The sequence below is a fragment of the Amphiura filiformis genome, unplaced genomic scaffold (assembly GCF_039555335.1).
Source record: "Amphiura filiformis unplaced genomic scaffold, Afil_fr2py scaffold_21, whole genome shotgun sequence".
Classification (NCBI taxonomy): domain Eukaryota; kingdom Metazoa; phylum Echinodermata; class Ophiuroidea; order Amphilepidida; family Amphiuridae; genus Amphiura; species Amphiura filiformis.
In genome coordinates this window covers 1,753,251-1,775,694 of record NW_027305485.1, presented here as the reverse complement: position 1 = coordinate 1,775,694, position 22,444 = coordinate 1,753,251, and the positions used below count along the sequence as shown (strand labels likewise).

At 36.2% G+C, this 22,444-nt stretch overlaps 1 protein-coding gene across 1 annotated transcript in view; it reads right to left on the bottom strand.

Annotated features, from left to right (window-relative positions):
* LOC140143358 (uncharacterized) overlaps window positions 1-22,444 on the bottom strand; it is a 130,471-nt gene that overhangs the window by 104,265 nt on the left and 3,762 nt on the right. Inside the window, exon 3 of the mRNA XM_072165215.1 lies at window positions 1,342-1,390. Coding sequence (XP_072021316.1) covers window positions 1,342-1,390 — 49 coding nt within the window. The remainder of the gene's footprint in view (window positions 1-1,341; window positions 1,391-22,444) is intronic.

Here is a 22,444-nt window from a genome sequence, read left to right as displayed (position 1 = left end):
AGTGGTGGAGGATAAGCGGTGGAGGAGTATGTGTAATCTCTATGAGAAATGTTGTGGAAACATGATATCTTAATGAATTTTAGATTTTATCATTGCCAAATTCTGTGCTATACATGCAAATCATATCTCAAATCAAAGCTTGTTCATTCATTATTCATATTCAACTATTAATTTGATCTATTTTATGTTTACAAGTACTCACTGAGAACCGTAAGTCACAAGACCCACAATTTTTCCCTATTCTCTACACACAAATGCCTACATTTTCAGTCACAACACGCGTTTTGGCTTTAAATTTGGTGTATCTTGAGAATTATTCACCCTAAGATAGGAAAAGTATACATTTTTGGAAAGCATTTTACCCCAGGAATTGAAATATGCAGTTAAAATAATAGGATACACTCTAAAGAAAATATTTTCAAAAATGTAATCAATATTTGGTGCGTAAAGTTACGTACATTTTCACACCCTGTATCACCACTTTGGTCAATCATAACATAGCAAAAGTATACATTTTATTAAAGCTCATAATTTTGCCTGCCACAAAATTAGATTACATTAGAGGTATTCCATATCAGTAGCAAATGCAATAAATTATCAATTTTCTAGTAAAATTATTTTTTTCATGATATCACCCTATATATTTTCTTACACACCCTGTATACCAACATCAATTTTTGCATTGTTGGATTCCTTGGTACATAACCTTTCCAAAAATGTATGGTTTTGTTGGTGTGAGATGTATAGTTTTAGACATGTATCAATTTAAGTGAAAATGAAGGCAAATGATCAAAATCAGTGCTTGTAACGCAAATGTGCCCCACCATAGGACACATGACCATATATGGCTTGCCCAAACATTGAATTTGGGGAGTGGAGGGGGGAAGACAACCAAGTGTGCTAACATTTATTTCCATGATTGTAGCTCAGTTTCCCCAGACTATGCCTTCTATATTCTATCGCAAGCAGTCGGCGCTTGCGCCATGTCGGCAGCGTCCAATATTTTTTCCATGATTGTAGCTCAGTTTCTCCAGACTATGATGCCTTCTATCTTCTATCGCAAGCAGGGGCGCTTGCGCCATGTCAGCAGCGTTGCGCATGAAGTATCTCAGAGTAGCTCCACCCAGTCAAGATATAAATGGGCTATTCCATTTGAAATCCATACACCCCCTATGGAAGACATTACCTTAATCTTCCATACAAGGAGTGTGAATATCAAATAGGGTTACCTGAATGGTTGACTCCATTTGAAATTTACACCCCCTGCGAGGGAGATTAAGGTCATGTCTTCAAGAGGGGGGAGTTGATGGATGTCAACTGGAATTGGCCACTGGAACTTACCAGGTTACAGTTTCCATAAACATTTTCCTTGGAAAGTGAGGCGAAATCCCTGAAACATAAACAGAAAAGAAAAAGCTTTTTAGATAATGTAATAGATAATGGTTGGAAGGTAAATGTATCAATTGACATTTGATATAATATAGATACACTGTGGAATACATACATAATGTTGATAACATCTTGATATATGCATGGCACATATGATGTTGATATTATTTTACAAGAAAATAGATGCTTTTTTTTTCAACCAATGCATATAGTCCAAAGGGTCAGTAGTCCAAAAAGGGTTAAAGTTAGGGTTTAGGGCATGTTATGTTGAGATTATGGTTAGAGATAAAGTTAGGGTTAGCATTAGGGTTAGGATTAGTGCAAGGGATAGGGTAATTGTGTTAGGATTAGGGTTTGGGTTGTTTGGGGTTAGGATCAGGGCTTAGGTTATAGATTGAGGTTAGGGCAAGTTTAGGGCTAGGGTAAGGGTTTATAACTTATTGGGTTTTCAGACTAATGACTCTTCGGACTACTGACCTGATGTAAGCTGTATAAGTAGTAACAGCTGAAAATTATGGAGGTAAATATTTTTGTGTTGAGATCAAGAGTCATAATCTTTCTATTATCCAAAGTAATACACACACACAACCCAAAGAAGATAGTCAAGATACGCTTCCCATAATGTAATTTCTTCCACTTTAACTAATATCACTAGTAGAGTATGACATGAAAACAAAGTATCAATTTTCATATTAAAAACACATAACATCGTGCAATTTATTATTATTATTTTTTTTTTTTAGGTCAATCTGTGAATGATCCTAGCATTGAGGTCTAGGTCCAGGGACACTACAAAACCGAAAAAATAAATAACTTAAAAAAAAAAAGGGTTTTTTGTTGCAATTTCGGGCACCGGTTACCCGCCGAAAAATGTGCCGGGCACCGGGCACAAAATTACCGAAAATCACACCCCTAGTAGCAGGTCACACATGGGTAGCAGGTCACATACATGTATGACCATCACTGCCACATAGCTGATCATTGACACCACATGTGAGGCGCTGTTTAGACACATGGAAGGATTGAGACTTGGAATCCCTTGTAGCAGACATGGTATTTCCTTTTTACACTACATACATGTACACCCAGACGTAACTCTGTGACTCAGGAATGATTGAGGGCTTCCATATGATTATGAGAACTCTTGAAACGGATATTATTTGATCTGAAATGACCCACCATTTGAATAAACAAACAAACAAACAAATAAACAAACAAACAAAACAGCAGGAATGGGGAGAACCTTTTTCAAATTCTTGCAGTTGCACTTCTTGAAGAAGTCAAGAAGAGCAACTCTGTGGATTCATGCAAATGGGCTATTCCAGTTGAAATACATACACCCCTATGGAAGACATGACCTTAATCTCTCACAGGGGGGTTGTAGATTTCAAGTGGAGTCACCCATTCAGGCACCGCCATATTTGAAATTCACACTCCCTGTGTAGAAGATTAAGGTCAATGACTTCTATCTAGGGGGTGTATGGATTCTAACTGGAATAGCCTATTGGATTCTTACTGCTCAGAACATACCCTGCAAAAAACGGACTGATATGTCAACTTAAATCAACGGAAATGAGAAGAGTTAATGGTAATGAATGGAGGAAGCTGATCCTGGGAAGCTGGTCAAACTATAAGGCCAGTGGTGTACAGGCAGGCGTAGCTAGCTTTTAAGACCAGAGCGGCACAAAATTGCAATGTACCAACAGCCTTAAAGATTTCGATTATATTGTTGGGTATCCTCCAAAATTTCTAAGCAATATGGCACATCTACTCCCAGAATTTTTTTTTTTAATTTGAGTATAGTCCCACCCCCCAATTTTGAAAAATGTTCACCCTAAAATGAGGTGGGACTATACTCGAGTCAGTACGGTACTTTACTGGGAAAATTGACGCAAACTCGGTTTAAAACAGACCATCAAACAGAGAAATGTACCAACAGGTCACAATGTATCTATGGGCTGTTGGTACGAAGGGGCACAGGTCCATACCCCACCCCATCCCCCTCTGTCCCCTTTTGGCTACCAACTGGTTATGGTTTTAAATGAACCTTGAAAATATTTTTCATATAGTACAACTTTAAAACTCAACTCCTTAATTGATGCAAGGTGAAATCTGGCCAAAAAAACCCTTCAGTACAGTAACTACTGGCTTATTATAAGGGTGGGGGTAGAAGGAAGGAGGCAAGGATCCTGCTTAAAAGGTTCATCATATCCCCTGATCCCTGTATTATGTCACTGACTAACAAGCTTATTTTAAGAAAAGCAAAATGTAAAAACAAACAGTAGCGATTTCAAGTCAACAAAATCCAAACAAGGCCTAAATGCAAAAGATTGATGTTCATTTCACTATATGTTGATGGAGATACAGCGTGCAGGTCACCAAAAACCTGTCCTTCTCTAATGACCATCGTCCTTTATTTGTTACCACCAAGAGTCAAAAAACTGGTTTATTTTCAGTGTACAATATTTAATTTTTCAATATGTTTCGTTTGTGCAATAAGTTCAACAATGAAAAATAAGAGAAACATAAAAAAGTAATAAAGAAAAAAGCAAAGGTGTGTGTGATGTGTTCAACTTTTGTTGTGCGATATTTTGATGGTTAGCCACTCTTGACAACCTTGTCATCTTGCGCTCCGAAATTTAAGTTGCTTTTAAGATATGGAATTGAAACTTAGCAAACAGTTACAAGAATGATGAATAAATAATATCTGAAAAAATTACATTGTTTTGTTGTACCATCACAAAATGCGGTTCATTTTCAACATGTAACCTTTTTATGGGACACCTTATGCTGTACACTAATGAAATTGGCAAAAATTTAACCCTTGAAAAATAACAGTGCATATTACATTTAGTGACTATTTCCCCCTATCATCACCCAATACATAATTCTGCCAATCATCATATAAAGCACAACATCAATAATGAACGTATCAATTTCACCCATCCTTCCCTGCTATGTCAATGTTACAAATCAAGTGCCAAGATTGTTCCAAAAACAGCAGAAATCATTTGTGATGCAATCACAAATGAGTCTGATGTCTATCAGTCACAATCAAAATTCGGTTTACTATTTCATTATTAGCCAATCTCAGAGCTTTATTTTGCTGAAAAACCCCATCATAATTAGATTCATTGTTCACTTTTGGTGTGGTATGGCCACTTTTAGTGTTGCTCAGAACAATAAAAAATAGGAAATTGAATACTTTTATTGGCTATATCTCAAAATCGATATTCCTGACATCCGACTCATTTTGCTTGATCACATCACATTTGGCAATATCAACCATGTATCAACTAAGTCAGCATGCACACACACCGTGTTACTTTGCTGACTATGCCACAGGAATTTCTCTTGAGGTCTATGACATGCCAGTGTGTCATAAAAATATTTGTTTGAAGCAATAGAAACTAGTGGCAAATGGTGGTCATAGACCACAAACCTAGCTGGGGCGTGTTGGGGTTGTGGAGGTATCTGACCCCTGCAAAATGTTCCAAAAATGTTCCCCTGGTCATAAGGTTTGTTGTTACCGAGTTTGAGTCCCATATTCCTTACAGATGTCCAGCCAGAAAATGCAATTTTAAGATTTGACCCCAGATGACCTTTGACCTGACCCCTGCAAAATGTTCCAAAAATGTCCCCTGGTCATTAAGTTTGTTGTCACCAAGTTTGAGCCCTGTATCCCTTACAGATGTACATTTCTAAGATTTGACCTCTGCATGACCTTTGACCTGACCCCTGCAAAATGTTCCCCTGGTCATGAGATTTGTTGTCACAGAGTTTGAACCCCATACCCCTTACAGATATCCCAAAAATGAAATTAGAAGATTTGACCCCAGATAACCTTTGACCTGGCCCCTGCAAAGTATTCCAAAATGTTCCCCTGATCATTAAGTTTGTTGTCACCAAGTCTGAGCCCCATACCCCTTACAGATGTCCAGGAAATTCATTTCTAAAATTTGACCTCTGCATGACCTTTGACCTGACCCGTGCAAATTGTTCCTCTGGTCATGAGATTTTTTGTCACCGAGTTTGAGCCACATACCCCTTACAGATGTCCAGATAATGCAATTGGAAGATTTTACCCCCTTAATGACCTTTGACCCCAATTCTGTAAGCAAGTTATAGGCGTGTGGTATTAGCCGATGCATATGCAAATGACATCATTGTACTATATAATATGTGGCAGAAGATGCATTTTGAAGATATTTGGTTAAATACGGAAATGCCCTTTAATGACCTTTGCCCTCAATTCTGTTTAGACACTATGGGCACTGGATATAGCCAATACATATGTGCAAGTTACGTAACTGTAGGGTGTAACATGTAGGAGTAGAAGCATTTTGAAATAATTGCCAGAAAGAAGAAGAAAGAAAGAAAGAAAGAAAGATCGGATAGCAAAACAGTACCTAGCTCGGGGGTTGAAAACCCCAGCTAAATAACAAATGGCATGATTGTTGTCAATTTTATCGTGCAGCCCTGCAGGCTAAGTTTAAAAATTGAAGTTCATCAATTTCATGTGGAAATATTCACAATTAATGAAACATCCACCTCGAAACTCTCCTAAAGTTGGCCCAGTCAATATTGTTTTGTTACCTAGCTGGGGGGTTTTCAACCCCCCGAGCTAGGTACTGTTTTGCTATCCGATCTTTCTTCTTCTTTCTGGCAATAAATTTCAAAATGCTTCTCCTCCTACATGTTACACCCTACAATTACGTAACTTGCACATATGTATCGACTATGTCCAGTGCCCATAGGGTCTAAACAGAATTGGGGTCAAAGATCATTAAAGGGGCATTTCCGGTATTTAACCAAATATTTAACTCAAAATGCTTCTTCTGCCACATATTAAATAGCACAATGACGTAATTTGCATATTGATTTGTGAAATCTTTATTGAGGGATTTAAACTACTTCAGTGGCAAGCACTGCTTTCCAAGCAGGCCCTCATACAACAATATTTACAACATTTTTACAGAATATTTACAAAATAACATGATGTTTAAAATATATATAAGAACATGAATAATAATGTGAAAGAAAGAAAATAATGCATCTCAAGTACAGATATAAATCAAAAATACATACAATATGATAATAAATGATTATGATTTAGCAGAAATAATGATGCTCGTCTTGAATTGATGCAAAGACAGAGTTTCAAGGTTTATGCGATATGATGGTGGTAAGTTATTCCATAAATTTGCAGCTCTTACAATAAATGTACGTTTACCACTATTAGAATTATATTTAGGCATGATCAATGTGTTAGAAGAATGACTCCTTGTTTTGTGATCATGAGCATTATGGACAAAGTCAAATTGATTACATAAATAGTCAGGACACATATTTTTGATACATTTAAAGGTAAGAATAATCATGTGATTAGACCATCTATCACAAAGTTTAATCCAATTTAAAGAATTTAACATGTCATCTACTGGTGTTCTAATATCAGCAAAGAGAATTGTTCTAGCTAATCTGTTATGAAGCACTTGAAGCTGATATTGATTGGTTGCAGAACAATTAGACCAAACACTGCTGGCATAGTCGAAATGTGGAATTACAAGAGCATTAGAGAGCATAACTAAGGTTTTATGAGGAAGGAAATACTTAGCACGTTTTACAACACCAATTCTCTTGGAGATATTTCCAGATACATAATCAATGTGTGATGACCAAGACATATTACTATCAAACTTAATACCAAGATATTTGAAAACATCAACTCTTTCAATAATTTTGTCATCAAACGTGAGAGTTATGTCCTTGTAATGATAAAGCTTATGATTAGTTCCAAAAACCATAAACTTAGTTTTATCAGTATTTAATGTGAGCTTATTAGCTTTAAACCAGTTAGCAACAGTTTTTAGGTTAGATTCAAGTTGCATTTTTAGGTCATCAGCATTTTTTGCTTTACACATAAGAGAAGTATCGTCTGCATACATTACTGTCTTACAAGTTACAACATCAGGTAAACAATTAACAAAAATTATAAATAGCAGAGGACCCAAGATTGAGCCTTGAGGAATTCCAGTATTATAAGTTTTGAAATCTGACAGAAAAGAATTCACATGCACAGCTTGAGCCCTATTACTTAGGTATGATTTAAACCAACCAAGTTCATTACCCTTAATACCATAGTCAGCAAGTTTATTTAAAATTAGAATTTCATGATTTACCGTATCAAAAGCCTTTTTTAAATCCAAAAATATAACTCCTGTTGCAAAACCATTGTCCATATTATTAAGAATATAATCTTTGAACATCTAGTAAAGTTGTTGTTGTAGAATGATTGGATCTAAAACCAGATTGAGAATCCGAAAGAATATTTCTACTACAAAGATAATCATATAATTGGTTATGAACAGTTCTTTCAATAATCTTTGAAATAATTGGCAAGACAGAAATCGGCCTGTAATTGCTTACGTTATTCTTATCACCAGATTTAAAAATTGGAGTGACTTTGGCTTTCTTCCACTCATCAGGAAATTTGGAACTGTTTAAAGAAATGTTACAAATATGAGCAAGTGATTTTGACACATAAGGTGCAGCCAATTTGAGCAGTTTTACATTGAATTTATCTAAACCTGGTGACTTATTATTATCCATATTACATATTTGGTTATATACAAAATCATAGGATACAGAATAGAATTTAAAACTCTCACTATGGTTACATCGAAATATACTACTTTTCCCATCATTACATGGGCAGATGATATCAATATTATCAAATTGTTTACTAAGTTCTTCACCAACTGAGGTGAAGAATTGATTAAATGAGTCAGCAGTATCTTTGCCTGTAGCAATATTACCATGCCCATTTTGGCTTATAATGTGAGGCACATTTGGCTTACATTTTTTACTTGGAATTACTTTTTTAAGTGTTTTCCATAATTTTTTGCTATCATGTACATTATCATTAATTGCCCTTTCAAAGTGCTTCTTCTTCAAATAAAATTTCATATTATTAACTCTATTTCTAACTGACTTAGCCTTTTCCCAATCATCAGGGTCATTGGTTTTATGAGCCTTGGCATAAAAATAATCCCTATCCTTACACAATTTAAGAAAATTACTGTCTACCCATTCAGGGAGATGCCCCTTTATACGCTTAGTTTTAAAAGGTGCATGTTCATCGCATGCTTCATTAAACAATGATTGCCACTTAAATAGAGCGTCATCAACATCATCAATACAGTTTACTTGTTCCCAATCAATATTCTGAATTGTGTTCACAAAGTGTGATTCATCAAAATTTTTGAAGTTTCTTGATGTGACAGTTCTTGGAGGCAATTTAATTTGTTTGTGTTTATGAACAACATATATTAATGAATGATCACTAAGTCCTAGACTATGTACACCTGACGAAAGGACCAATTCTGGACGAGACACAAAGATCAAATCAATTATAGTTCTACTTTTATCAGTAATTCTAGTGTAATCATTAATGAGCTGAGACATTTGGCATTTTTTTGCAAGATTAGATACTTTTTAGAGTCGCACTTTTTAGAACATCCAAATTAAAATCACCTAATATATACACATCATCATAAATATCATTGCACTTTTGAAACAAAACATCCAATTTATCAATATAGTCAACAGTAGAATCTGGAGGACGATAAACAGTACCTACAGCAATAGGTTTGGTGTTAGGTAAGTTGATTTCAATAAAAATTGCCTCTACCTCATCATCATGAATATCAACATTTTCTTTAAAACATAAATGTTCTTTTACATAACACATTACACCACCATGAGCCATCCCATTACTTCTATCTAGACGACAAAAATTATAGCCACTTATCATAAGTTCAGAGTCATCAATACTTTTATCTGTCCAGGTCTCACTCAGACAAAGAACATCAATATTGTTTTCATGCACAAAAATATCCAGATAATCAAGTTTGTCAATAATACTTCTAATGTTTAAATGAGCCATTTTGAGGCCTTTTTTCTTTTTTCACTTTAAATCAACAAAACATTCACCAAAAGGAGCTCGTCATTAGCAATTCGTGTAAAACAGCAATTACATAACCAATTCATAGAAGTATCTGTTAATGTCGGTGATCTATCAACACATTGGGCATGAAAATCAAGAGTACAATTATTGCAAGATATATGTTTAGACTTACCAATTTTACAACTACAATGTCCACAAAACATATTTTCTTGGCAACTAGATATATTATTATTTTCATCAAGATTAGACTTTACGTTTTAGCTTGTTTGATACTGAAGAGTCTTAAAAAGAAATGAAGTTGCTAGCCAACTGTGTTGTCCCTGATCGACGAAGATGAATGCCATCCTTTGCAAGATGCCTATGAATAATTTTGCTATTGTCAATATAGTTCAAATTTAAATGTTCACAAGTCTCAAATAATCTGGAGTTGAATTCCTTAATCCAGGCAAAGCGTCCTTTGTGTTTTTGTATAGTTAGCGAAGATATTGCGACAGAGATCTGCGAGTCAATCTGCTTAATTCCATGAATAAGTTGTGTAAGCGCTGCAAGGCATTCTTGTGGGAGGGTAGTCCGAATGTTATTGGTCCCACAGTGGACTATGACTGAGGAGGGGTTGTACTGCCTAATGTATGATGGTGCTAGTCTAATCCAAGTTTCAATTCTGCTGCCTGGAATACATTCATTTACAACATTGAGGCGTCGCGACATTCTTCTTCCATCAAGGTATTTGGGGATTGAATCCCCCAAAATTAGAACGGTGTGTCGTGGGCGTCTTGATTTCTGTGTAGTAGTCGAAGCTTCAGGTGCTGGCATAGAGAAACTAGAAATTGATGCTGCATCAGGCATGTTGATAACACATTCACTACTGGCCGTTCTTTGAGTATGTTTTGAAGTCCGTCTAAATGTACTTGAAGCACCGGCAGTGGGATTTGAAGAGGGAAGGGGAAGGGGTGGGAAATCTTCAGGCATGTCCTCAACTTCCAAAGCACTAAATACATTGCTTGTAGGGATGTCGATGATAACAGAGTCCGTTCTGCTGGGGGGAGTGGGTTCATCATCGGGCATGTTAATTATAACGCTCAGGTTCTGAGGCTGGGGGGTGCTACTGCTGGGAGCTGTGAACGTGGTAGAGATATCAGTCTGTGTGGCAGTAGAGCATGTGATGGTATCATCAGTCTGTATTCCAATACTACATGTAGAATGGGTGCTAACAGGATGTGGGGTCAAGTCCAATTGTGTAGAAACATTGGCTTGCAGCCTAGGTTGAGAAGATGTGATCGGCGTAGATGTCATGGGGGGTACAGTTGAACTTGCGCAACTAGAGTTCAAGAGGTTCAGTTTTTCCCCAATGTCTTGCACTAAGTGTGTTGAGGTCCAGTGGTAATGTTGACTCCCTTGGATAGATAGGGTATGAGTAGATTTGTAGCAAGTGATTGTCACTCTTTCCAAGGTGTCTTCAGTAGTTGAAATCCAACATCTATAAATACATCCATGTTGTTGTTTCCCTTTCTCTTTTGGTGTACCATATCTGGTATTAAATTCCGTAATTAGGCGTTCATAAATAATTGGGTTGAATTATCCACATTGAGTCATCAAAAACATCACTACTGCTGAAACCAGCAAAAGAAAAGTTCACAATTTCAGAAGATGATGCCATGTCCATTGTCCTACTCATTAGTCCCATTGTTGTAGGCATTGTATTGAAAAGAGCAAGACAGGATGTAGGTAATCAATAAATCAATGAGGTGGTTGGTGTCTACCAACAACACACTATACACTGTAGTACAAGTTCAAACTAGAAGATGAACAAATATCATATACAAATCCACAAATAATTCAAGATATATATATCCAACTGGAAAGAAAATTATATCAAAATGTTCCTGGTGTTCAGCAGATTCACTCAGTATGAAATATATATAGGTAACTGTAGATTGCAGGTTATATTGATGAGAAATATGCAGAGCAAATTACAAGTGTGTGTGACTGGCAACACTGCAGGATCATATATGCATCGGCTATACCACACGCCTATAACTTGTACACAGAATTGGGGTCAAAGGTCATTAAGGGGTAAAATCTTACAATTGCATTATCTGGACATCTGTAAGGGGTATGGGGCTCAAACTCGGTTACAATAAATCTAATGACCAGGGGAACATTTTGCCGGGGTCAGGTCAAAGGTCATGCAGAGGTCAAATTTTTGAAATCTATTTTCTGGATATCTGTAAGGGGTACGGGGCTCAAACTCGGTGACAACAAACTTGATGACCAGGGGAATATTTTTTGAACATTTTGCAGGGGTCAGGTCAAAGGTCATCTGTGGTAAAATCTTAAAATTGCATTTTCTGGACATCTGTAAGGAGTACGGGACTCAAACTCGGTGACAACAAACCTCATGACCAGGGGAACATTTTTGGAACATTTTGCAGGGATCAGATGCCTCCACAACACTAGCACGCCCCAGCTAGGTTTGTGGTCTATGACCACCATTTGCCACTAATTACATATTTTAAAAGTATTATTACCTAGCTGGGGGGTTTTCAACCCCCCGAGCTAGGTACTGTTTTACTACCCGATCTTTCTTCTTTCTTGCTTCTTCTTTCTGGCAATAAATTTCAAAATGCTTCTCCTCCTACATGTTACACCCTACAATTACGTAACTTGCACATATGTATTGGCTATATCCAGTGCCCATAGTGTCTAAACAGAATTGGGGTCAAAGGTCATTAAGGGGGCATTTCGGTATTTAACCAAATATCTTCAAAATGCTTCTTCTGCCACATATTATATAGTACAATGATGTCATTTGCATATATGCATCGGCTATACCACACGCCTACAACTTGCATACAGAATTGGGGTCAAAGGTCATTAAGGGTTAAAATCTTACAATTGCATTATCTGGACATCTGTAAGGGGTATGGAGCTCAAACTCGGTGACAATAAATCTCATGACCAGGGAACATTTTGCAGGGGTCAGGTCAAAGGTCATGTAGAGGTCAAATTTTAGAAATGCATTTCCTGGACATCTGTAAGGGGTACAGGGCTCAAACTTAGTGACAACAAAGCGTAATGATCTGGGGAACATTTTGGAACACTTTGCAGGGGTCAGGTTGAAGATTACCTGGGGTCAAATCTTATAATTTCATTTTCTGGATCTCTGCAAGGGGTATGTGGCTCAAACTCAGTGACAGCAAATCTCATGACCAGGGGAACATTTTACAGGGGTCAGGTCAAAGGTCACGCAGAGGTCAAATCTTAGAAAAGTATATTCTGGACATCTGTAAGGAATACAGTGCTCAAACTCTGTGACAACAAACTTGATGACCAGAAGAAAATATTTTGAACATTTTGCAGGGGTCAGGTCAAAGGTCATCTGGGGTCAAATCTTAAAATTGCATTTCCTGGACATCTGTAAGAAGTATGGGACTCAAACTCAGTGACAACAAACCTCATAACCAGGGGAACATTTTTGGAACATTTTGCAGGGGTCAGATACCTCCAAAACACCAACATACCCCAGCTAGGTTTGTGGTCTATGACCACCATTTGCCACTAGTTCGCATTGTAATGGTAAATAATAGCTTGTTGACAGTACAACTCTTTGTTGCCAATGTCAAACTTGTCAAAGTAATTGTGATTGTATCACACAAGTAAATGAGACACATGGGGTTGTGGACTTATGGTTTGGAAATAAGCTCTTCAGTTGGAGATTTTCAAATTTTTTGTTATTTTTCTTATTTGCTCCCTTTCTAAAATTATTGTGATGAAAAGAAGGAATTTCTTGATTATCAATTATAAACACATTGTAAACACTTTCTTCAAGCTGGAGTAGGGCTTTGGAGAAAAAGTTTTCATTTTGAAGCTAAAATTGTTAAATAAATGTTAAATATGTTCAAAATGAGCATGCAAAGATTTGCAGACTTGGTGTAAATGTCTCAAAAACAGGTGCCATTGGGTGCAAGCTGATGAAAAAAGGGGGTAATTGGTTGTCAGATTTGCAGAAAAAGGGGGGTCTATTGACAGGCACATGATACGTGCCAATATGAGTGCCCCTAGGTCTATAAAAGCAGCCCAAGTAAATTGCACCAGAAGAGTTACATAGGCCTATATGTCAGGCTCAGGCGATATTTAGATTAATCGAAAATAATCGATTCTTTTTTTTAATCGGGTACTCATATTATTTAAAAATACTGTAATAGAAATATCGAGATTTAATCGAAAATAATTGACTGTTTTTCTAAGCAAATAGATTATTAAAGCAACGTTTTCAACTGATAGGTGGTTTTTAAAGTAGTTGCATCTTTATAGGTGATTATTAGCTGAAACTACACCAGAATAACAAGTGAAACAACTGTTAAACATATCTTTCTCCACTTAAAATGTACAGCAATGTTTAATAGTGGGATTCTATGCAACAAATGATGCTCAACCTATTACAGTCATGTGCTGTTCAATACATCGAAAATAATCGATTAAAAAAAATAATTAATCGAAATCGATTATTTTTAACAATCGCCTGAGCCTACTATATGTAGGCCTATGAGTGGGCTGATCATTTTTAGTTTTTCAAAACTCTTAGTCACTCATGATATGGCTCCCTAGGCTATACAGTTTAATATGATGATGAAATGTTGATCAAATGTTGTTATTGGAAATTGATATTGTATGAATTCACAATATTATGATTCATGGAAGCAAATTATTTTTTGTGACCGGGCACTATACTCCCAATTCCAGATAAATACAGCACAAATTGTTTTGGATTAAAAAATATTATCCTGTTTTGCCATTGAACAAAAAAAAAAAAATAGGACATCTTAATCCTTAAAATATAGTTAGTCCTAACTGGCAATGAAAGTCAAAATCTAATAGTTCTGCAATTTGAAGGAAAATTGCCCCAAAACAGGGAATTTTGTAAGATTTCTTACAATTTCAGTCACAAAATTCTAAAACTTGCCACAAGTCTCTAAACATTATAAATTATAGTACAGGCTATGAGTTTTAACAGTTCATAACAAGTCTAATATTTTATGTTCATTTTGATTTAATTACCGTAGTTATAAAAGATCTTGAGAAATGTGTTCATATTACAAGTCTTTGGACTTGATTGTTTATGTAAAACACCCTAATGCATATTTTTGGCCCTTATTTCCAAAAATTGACCAAATATTAAAATATTCTAAGTGCCAGTTAGAACTAATTAAAGGATTAGGGACCGCTCATTATTTACAGGGGAGGGGGGGCCGGGAAAAATGTAGGGGGGGCTATGTGATTTTCACTTTAACAAACAGGGGGGGTTATGTGATTTTATTTTTCCTGATAGGGGGGTCAGGTGAAATTTAATATTAAATTATTCACTATGATTATGATTCACTACAATATTTACCTCATATTTGGCCATTTTAGCCACAAAAATCTCAATTTTTTGCGCACTTCGCGCGACTTTATTCCTGCACTGTATTTTGAGTTTAGCTTCAATATGGCAATATTTTTGTGCGCTTCGCACGCATTTGTGTCATGAACTTATTCTCTCACCAAAAGGTGCTGGATTCACATAATACTTCAAGAAATTTTTTCCAACCACCTCATGTCAAAAAGAAATCTACGCCACTGTTCATCAGCACAATAGCCATATGCCAGGGTGGCAAGTCGGTTCCCTCCCCTGCTCAGTCGACAGATGTATTGTGACAAAACTTATGATTTGCATCTTCCTTTTGGTCTATTTTAGACCCTAAATTAACCCCATTTTGTTATAGTATCAAAATGCCAAATTGCTGCGCGCATTTATCTCAGAAAAACCATTCTCTGAGTAGATCTGCGAGACATGCCTTTGTAAATTCTGGTTTTTTTTTTTCCATCCGAGTGAACTTGAACACGAATCTCAAAAATGATAGTTATAATTCCATCCATTCTATAATGTAAATCATAAATATGAGTGTTAGGGCAGCTCCTCTGGTGCTTGGAAAAAGCATAAAACTTGTATACTGGATCAAAATACTGGGACTATATTAACCAAAAGTTGTGAAAGCCCTATATGCATCATCTTTTGGAATGATTTTAGGGCACATATGGGCAATTCCGTATGAGAGATGGCAAAAACAGCAAAATTTAAAGTTGATCAAACCTCTATGAAATTACATTTCCTGTGTGGACAAATTCATAAATTGTAAGGAACTGAAAACCGTTTTGGAATAACTTAAGTGGTTTTCCTGAAAATCCGATTTGAAATTTGAACATTTTTTTTGCTTGACTTAAGGACCCTTGGCTAAATTTTACAAAATTCAATAAATCCTTGAATCAAAAACTTATTCTTATGTATACTTTCTACTTTTACATGTTTTAACCCTGGGATCTTATTTGGTAAAGCACTTTGTACAAGTGGTTATGGTATTTGCAGGAGAGAATTTCCAAATCTGCCCATTTTTTGTTGTAATTCCGCTACCGAAATATGAAAGAAGTTTTCCTCATGAGCTTATTTCTTGCTGAATTATTCTGTAATTGTAAATTCTCTTCCTTTATCAGTCTACTTAAAGCCTAAAACACCAATTTCTGAAATAGTTCAATGTATTCCTATTAAAACATTGGTAACGGAATTACATTGGTAACGGAATTACATAATTACAACCTGATTGCCGGAGGCTACAGTTTGATCAAGTAAAGGATTTATAGGATGCTTTATCCCATAAACTGAGCCAGGACTACAGAGTTTGAAACCAGTGACCATAAAAACAAAGATTGACTTACAATTACACATGAATGTCGCCCACTCCCATTAATTACCATGAAATTTTATATTGTTTTCCCACATAAACAAAATTTGTTAGTAGGTATATCCTCCCAATAGTTTTCAGTTTACCATACAGGTGACTTCTATTTTGGTTGATATTAACATTGAAGTGTTAAAACAACCATATCTGATAATCTGATGTTCAAGAATTGTGATTTTCCCAGGTAAACTTACAAGGATGTAACTCCATTTTCATTTTTGTAATTCCGTTACCGCTGCCTATTATTAGAACTATAAGGTTGTGTATGGAGTACCCATGAACACATAACCTCCTAAAATCCTGCCAGGATATAATTGACACCATACAAACAACAAGTGACTTGCATATTGGCATCATACACCATTTTATTTAAAAAAAATAGTGTCATGTCGTTTTCCAAATAAGCAATTTTTAGGAGGTATATCCCCCTAATAGTTTTTAATTTGACAAACAGGATTTGTATTATGGTTGATATCAAAGTTGGTAACATTTGAAGTGTTAACACATCCATTTCTGATGATCTGATGTTTAAAATGTTAAAAAATTTCCATTTTTCCAGGTAAATGTCTGAAAATGTAATTCCGTTACCATTTTCGTAATTCCGTTACCGCTGCCTTTTTTTTGGGAAAAAGGTCGACCGTGGAAGTATCCATAAAATGTAACCCAACAAAATCCTTCCAGGGTTTAGTTGACACCATACAAACAAAGATTGACTTGCATATGATCACCACTCACCATAATTAATTTGAAATTGTATGTTGTTTTCTAAATCAACAAATTTAGTAAATCAATTATGGATGGGCTGTATAGGGGTAAAAAAAAGGGTGATGTTTTAAATTCTATAGGGCTCCAGCTTATTTGGTGCAGTATGATCTCCTGAGCATTTTGACACCATTTTCATTGAAATTGGCCAAAAAATGAGTTGATGCAGCCCAAAAAACAATTTGGAGAGGGGGGTCTGTGGGGGGGTCTGACAATTACCATTTCGCGTCGAATGTCTCTGTCTCTTTTTTATTCTATGTCCTATTCTACTGATTTTGATGCTGTTTTCTATGTTTTTGAGGTCAAGGAATTCAATGAAAGTGGTTAATTACATTTCAGGGTACAATTTATATGTGAAATATTGTATTTTCCATTATTGATATAGTTTTTATCGTATCTACAGAAGTCACATGACCAAATTTGAAATACAGGTGACTTGTATTATGGTCGATATTAAAGTTGGGAACTTGTGAAGTGTTAACAAAGCCATTTCTGACAATCTAATGTTTAAGAAATGTTATTTATTGTGGTATATTTCAGAGACGTAATTCCGTTACCATTTTTCGTAATTCCGTTACCGCTGCCTTTTTGGGAAAAGGTCTAGTACTGGAATATCCATAAAATATAGCCGAAACAATTCATGCCAGGCTATAGTTGACACCATAGGTAATAAAAATCAAAACCAACCTAAGGCCAATACCTGATAGATTTCATAGAAATTCTTTTGAAAGTCAAGGAAAAATAAGACCCAAATTTGTGCCGTAATTCCGTTACCAGTACTCTTTGGGTCTTGGATCTTTCCACATGCAGGAAGTTTCAAATTTTATTTCTATATGATAGCAGAGGTATTATCTGACCTGATAAAAGTTTTCATATTCAGTTTGACCATAATACTAAGCCACAGCATTTAAAACTGGGGCCAAAATTTCTCTGAATTGTAATTCCGTTACCGTGGAATTGCCCATATTGTCCTCAATTTTGTTCATTTTAGCTTTTTTTCCGCGCGCTTCGAGCGCACTTGTCCAAGTAATGTTCTTTTAGTAGCAGATCAGTGGGACGATTTGGAAATTTTTCCTGGTCCCTGGACTCCCTGGTTCGGTGACTCCGATACATCTCTCATTGAATTTTAGCATTGAAATAGCATATTTTCTGGGGACAGCTTCGAAAAAAACTTGGATTACAACTGTGGGGAGAGTGGTGTCTTCTATACGAAGAGCCAGAGGTGGCAATCATGTTGCCATGCCCAGGGGCCATCAAAAGGTGAATCCGGCCATGGTATACCAGCAAAGTGTATTTCTCGATGTGGGGGGGTTATGTATTTTTTTGGCGGCAATAGGGGGTTATGTAATTTTAGATGCTGCTAATAGGGGGGTTGTGTACCCTTACCAAACCCGAATGCAATTATTGCATTCAGAATGCATTCGAATGCATTCAGTATCTTACCATTGTGGTAGTGATGTGGCATTTTGTGGTATTTTGCATTTGAATGCATTCAATGCAACAGACCACAAAATTTTTAATCCTTTCGAATGCAATATCTACATTTTGTGGTAGTTTTGCATTCGGATCTGACAACTAAGGACTTAGACTATTTTCAACAAAAATCTTTGCATTCGTGTTGCATTCTAATCCAACCACAAATGATGATCACATGATCATCACATGTTTTTTTCAAATTATGCTACAAAAGTGGCAGTTGATACTGGCAGTTACAGTCTCCACTAGCTTCCTGGTTGTATTGATGTGAGCTGCTGGTATTGTGATATTACCACAGGAAATGTTTGGATTTTTGTGAATAAAATACACACCAAGGCTCTGGACTATCTTTAGATCAATGTGCAGTATTAGTATAGGAAATGGTATTAATTGCAACAGGATCCAAGAGGAGAATATTCATGAATCTAATAATTAAGGTAAGCTTATAAGCTTATATAAATGGTCATTGTGGCATATAGCTATGGGTTCCTGTTCAAATTTACAGTTTTGTAATATTATGCCAGATGTAATCCAGGTGTATAGTATCTGTTCTACATATCTCTGACGTATGCTGTACATATAGAGTGTATGTACATACGTATACATAACGACGTAGTACAAGCAAGTAAGTGGGAATTTATACACTTTATAGTATAGTTCTTTGCGCTATGCAATATAATTATGAGCCCTGGTGGGAGGGTAAAATGGGGGGCAAGAAAGTTTTGGCGAGCTGGAAGAGGGGGGACGTAAGCAAGGGGGGGGGCAAGCAAAAGGGGGGAGCAATATTTGGCACACATTTATGGGGTGCATTTTGAATAAAACGCTTGGAAACGCTTAAATATGCAAATTTTCCTGCTCGCAACATGTATCTATAGACCATTAATAAGGTTTGCAAATTGGGATCCCAAAAATTTGGCATGATGTGCAAGGAGGGGCAAAGATTTTTTGGCAGGCGAGGGGGGGGAAGCAATTTTTGGCAGGACGAGGGGGGGGAGCAAGCAATTTTTGGAGCGCTGTTTGGAATTTTACCCCATGGGGGCTCATAGTTATTGCACAGCCCCTTACTAATACATTTCAATTGTATTTCGATTTTGTAGATAATGTACGTGTCACAGCCTCCATGTGTGATTGCCACACAGTGTGTGACGGACGAGGGCTCGGAGGATCACCATACAGTGTTTGGCAATTAAACCTCCCACAGCGGAGGATTGCCACACAGTGTGCGGACGCATCGTTGTTAATCGGTGATGAACAACGGTGAAACATGATTGAATCCCTAATTATCATAAATGTGAAAATCATGTGTAAATGAATTGTATTGCAAATGGGATTAATGGGTGGCTCCATTTGAAATCTACACCTTGTATGGGAGATCATGGTATATGTCTCTTCCATAGGGGATTTATGGATTTCAACTGGAATCACCCTTTGCAAAAATGTACTTTTATTTCATAATTTTATTTGAAGTGAAATAGATAAGAGAATACACATAGGATCAACAAACATAGAAGATCTTGAGTGTCTTAAAAGCAGGCTTGGGTGATTGTTAAAAATAATAGATATTGATTAATTTTTTAATCAATTATTTTTGATTAATCAAAATATCACCCAAGCCTGCTTTAAAGCATCATCAAGCAAACGTATGCATAAAACAAGGTAAGCTTTTTCTCAATCTTCCTACATAGGCCTATGCATAAAACGTTAGTTTCCATCATTTCCCATATTATTCAGTTGCATTTGATTGTATTGATTTGAATGCATTCGATCGTATTAAATTCGAATGCATTCAAATGCACATGAATGCAACAGGAGACTGAATGCAATTATTGTGGTATTGGCATGCTCGAATGCATTCGAATGCATTAGCCGAATGCATTCGAATGCATTCGTTGAATGCATTCGAATGCATTCGGAGCTCATTTAAATATTTCGTGCATATTGAGGGCAACTCGAATGCTATTTTGTATTCAGAATGCATTCGACAACAAAAGCTAAGCATGGTGACCTTATGGTTGTGGTTATATAGGTTGTGGTTGTTAGGATTCATAATGCATTCTACCACAATGCTGCCGAATGCATGCAGAATGCAACAGGAATGCATTCAAGTTTGGTAAGGGTAACTTTATGAACTCAATTTTGAAATCCTCCCGGCCCCCCCTCCCCTATAAATAATGAACGGTCCCTTAGGATGTTTCATTTGACAAAATAGGATAATACTGCGTTCATCGCAAAACATTAGCGCTGCATTTTCTGGAATGAGTAAATTTCAAACCGTGCCATTTTTAAGGGCCAGAATTAAAAACACTGGAAATTTTCCATTCTCCATGGCATGGAAATTCCAGAGTTTTCTGAGGGCAAATTTGGGTGATAATGGCCCAAAACATTTTCTGTGATTTGTCCCAATGTCCCCCTTCCCCGAGAAGATTCCTGTGTTTGCCAGGAAGTGATTTATTGACAAATTCTGAATCAAACAAGGCTGTGATCTATATGTGGGGTTACTGGGGTATGATAATTTATCACAGTATACACAGGTCAAATATGGTTTCCCATTTTTATGTGGGCCAGTCTAGTGCAATGCACAGCATATATTTTTATATGATATTTTACTGATGAATGATGTGTCAAATGATCCTTGTTTAATTAGACAATTGTGTCATATATTATTGCATGTACAAAAGGGTGATCATGATAATGATTGATGTTCAACATGTGTGACTGAAAAAATGTGCATTTTGACTCTGGATTTGACTGCACATTAATTATACAGTTAGTTTTGACTTCAAATTATCAAAACAGTCTGCTGATGTAAAATAAAATAAGTCTTGTTTCTAGTAGAACGTCTAAAAAGAGCAATGCATTGCATGCACAATGCAGTTTTTAAATTTCTATTCTCTAGAAATATAAAATTGAAGGTAAAAATATAACAAACAATATTATAAATTGATTTTTGAAAAAGCCAAAATCTCATTTAGGATTCGGTCAAATCACAAAAACAAAGACCAGTCATTTACCCAAGCATATACATATTACACTTTTAAAATGAATTTTTATGCATGGAAGAGAGTTTCACAAAACCACTATGAAAACACCTGTTCAAAAGTGCATTTATATCAAAGTTGAGCTAATAAGAGAGAAAACAGTTCAGGTTTAAACCTGACAATTCTCATTTAGGCCTGAATTCATGTCATCACTCACCAAGGAAATCCCCCCAAATAACCTATTTTCCTTTCTTGAATTCAAGGTTGATAATGCAGTTTTTAAGGTAGTTGACAGTCTTTCTGCAACAAAGTCAGATCAGGGGGTACCTGAAGTTTAGTTTGGGTATTCACTGTAGTAGTGACATAAATAATTGGATTAACTACCATAGCAATATGGAGGAAAACAATTTTGAATAGATCACCCTTCACTACAAACAGGTTGCACTAATCACCTGTGTATGTCTGTAATTATAATCATAGATTGAATACAATACCGCTCTTTTCGAAGATACTAATCTTACAGGTGCAAGCATAATATAATCCCTGGTGCAAGTGATCAGCATTTCTTTGACATCTATGGTTCAATGCATAGGTACCGTGTGAACGTTGTAGTGAAGTGCGATCTATTCAAAAATAGTTTTCCTCTATTGCTATGGTAGTTAATCCGATTATTACGTCACTTCTATAGTGAATACCCAAACCAAAGAATGGGGGTGTGCCGCTGAGAATTTGATATTGGACCTAACTGATACAGAATGGGAAATCGGGGTTCAAATCACACAGGGCTACTACGGGCCATTAGCCCAAATTTGACAAACTAGATTAACTTCTGTGGGAAAATATATGTGTCGATGGTAAAATGTAATTTGTAGACAGAAAGTTGACGAAACACACATACTTTAACTGGATCTCTAAAGATGCACTCCCGTGAAATATATAACATAAAATAAAACAAACAAAGACGGGAAACAGTTGTACAGCAAATTTTCGGTACTGGGCGTACCTTCTTCAGGCTTTATTACATATGAAATGACACAAGAAAACAATCTAAAAACAAGCAAGAAAATTTATGCGTAACGCGTAAAAAAACAAGCATG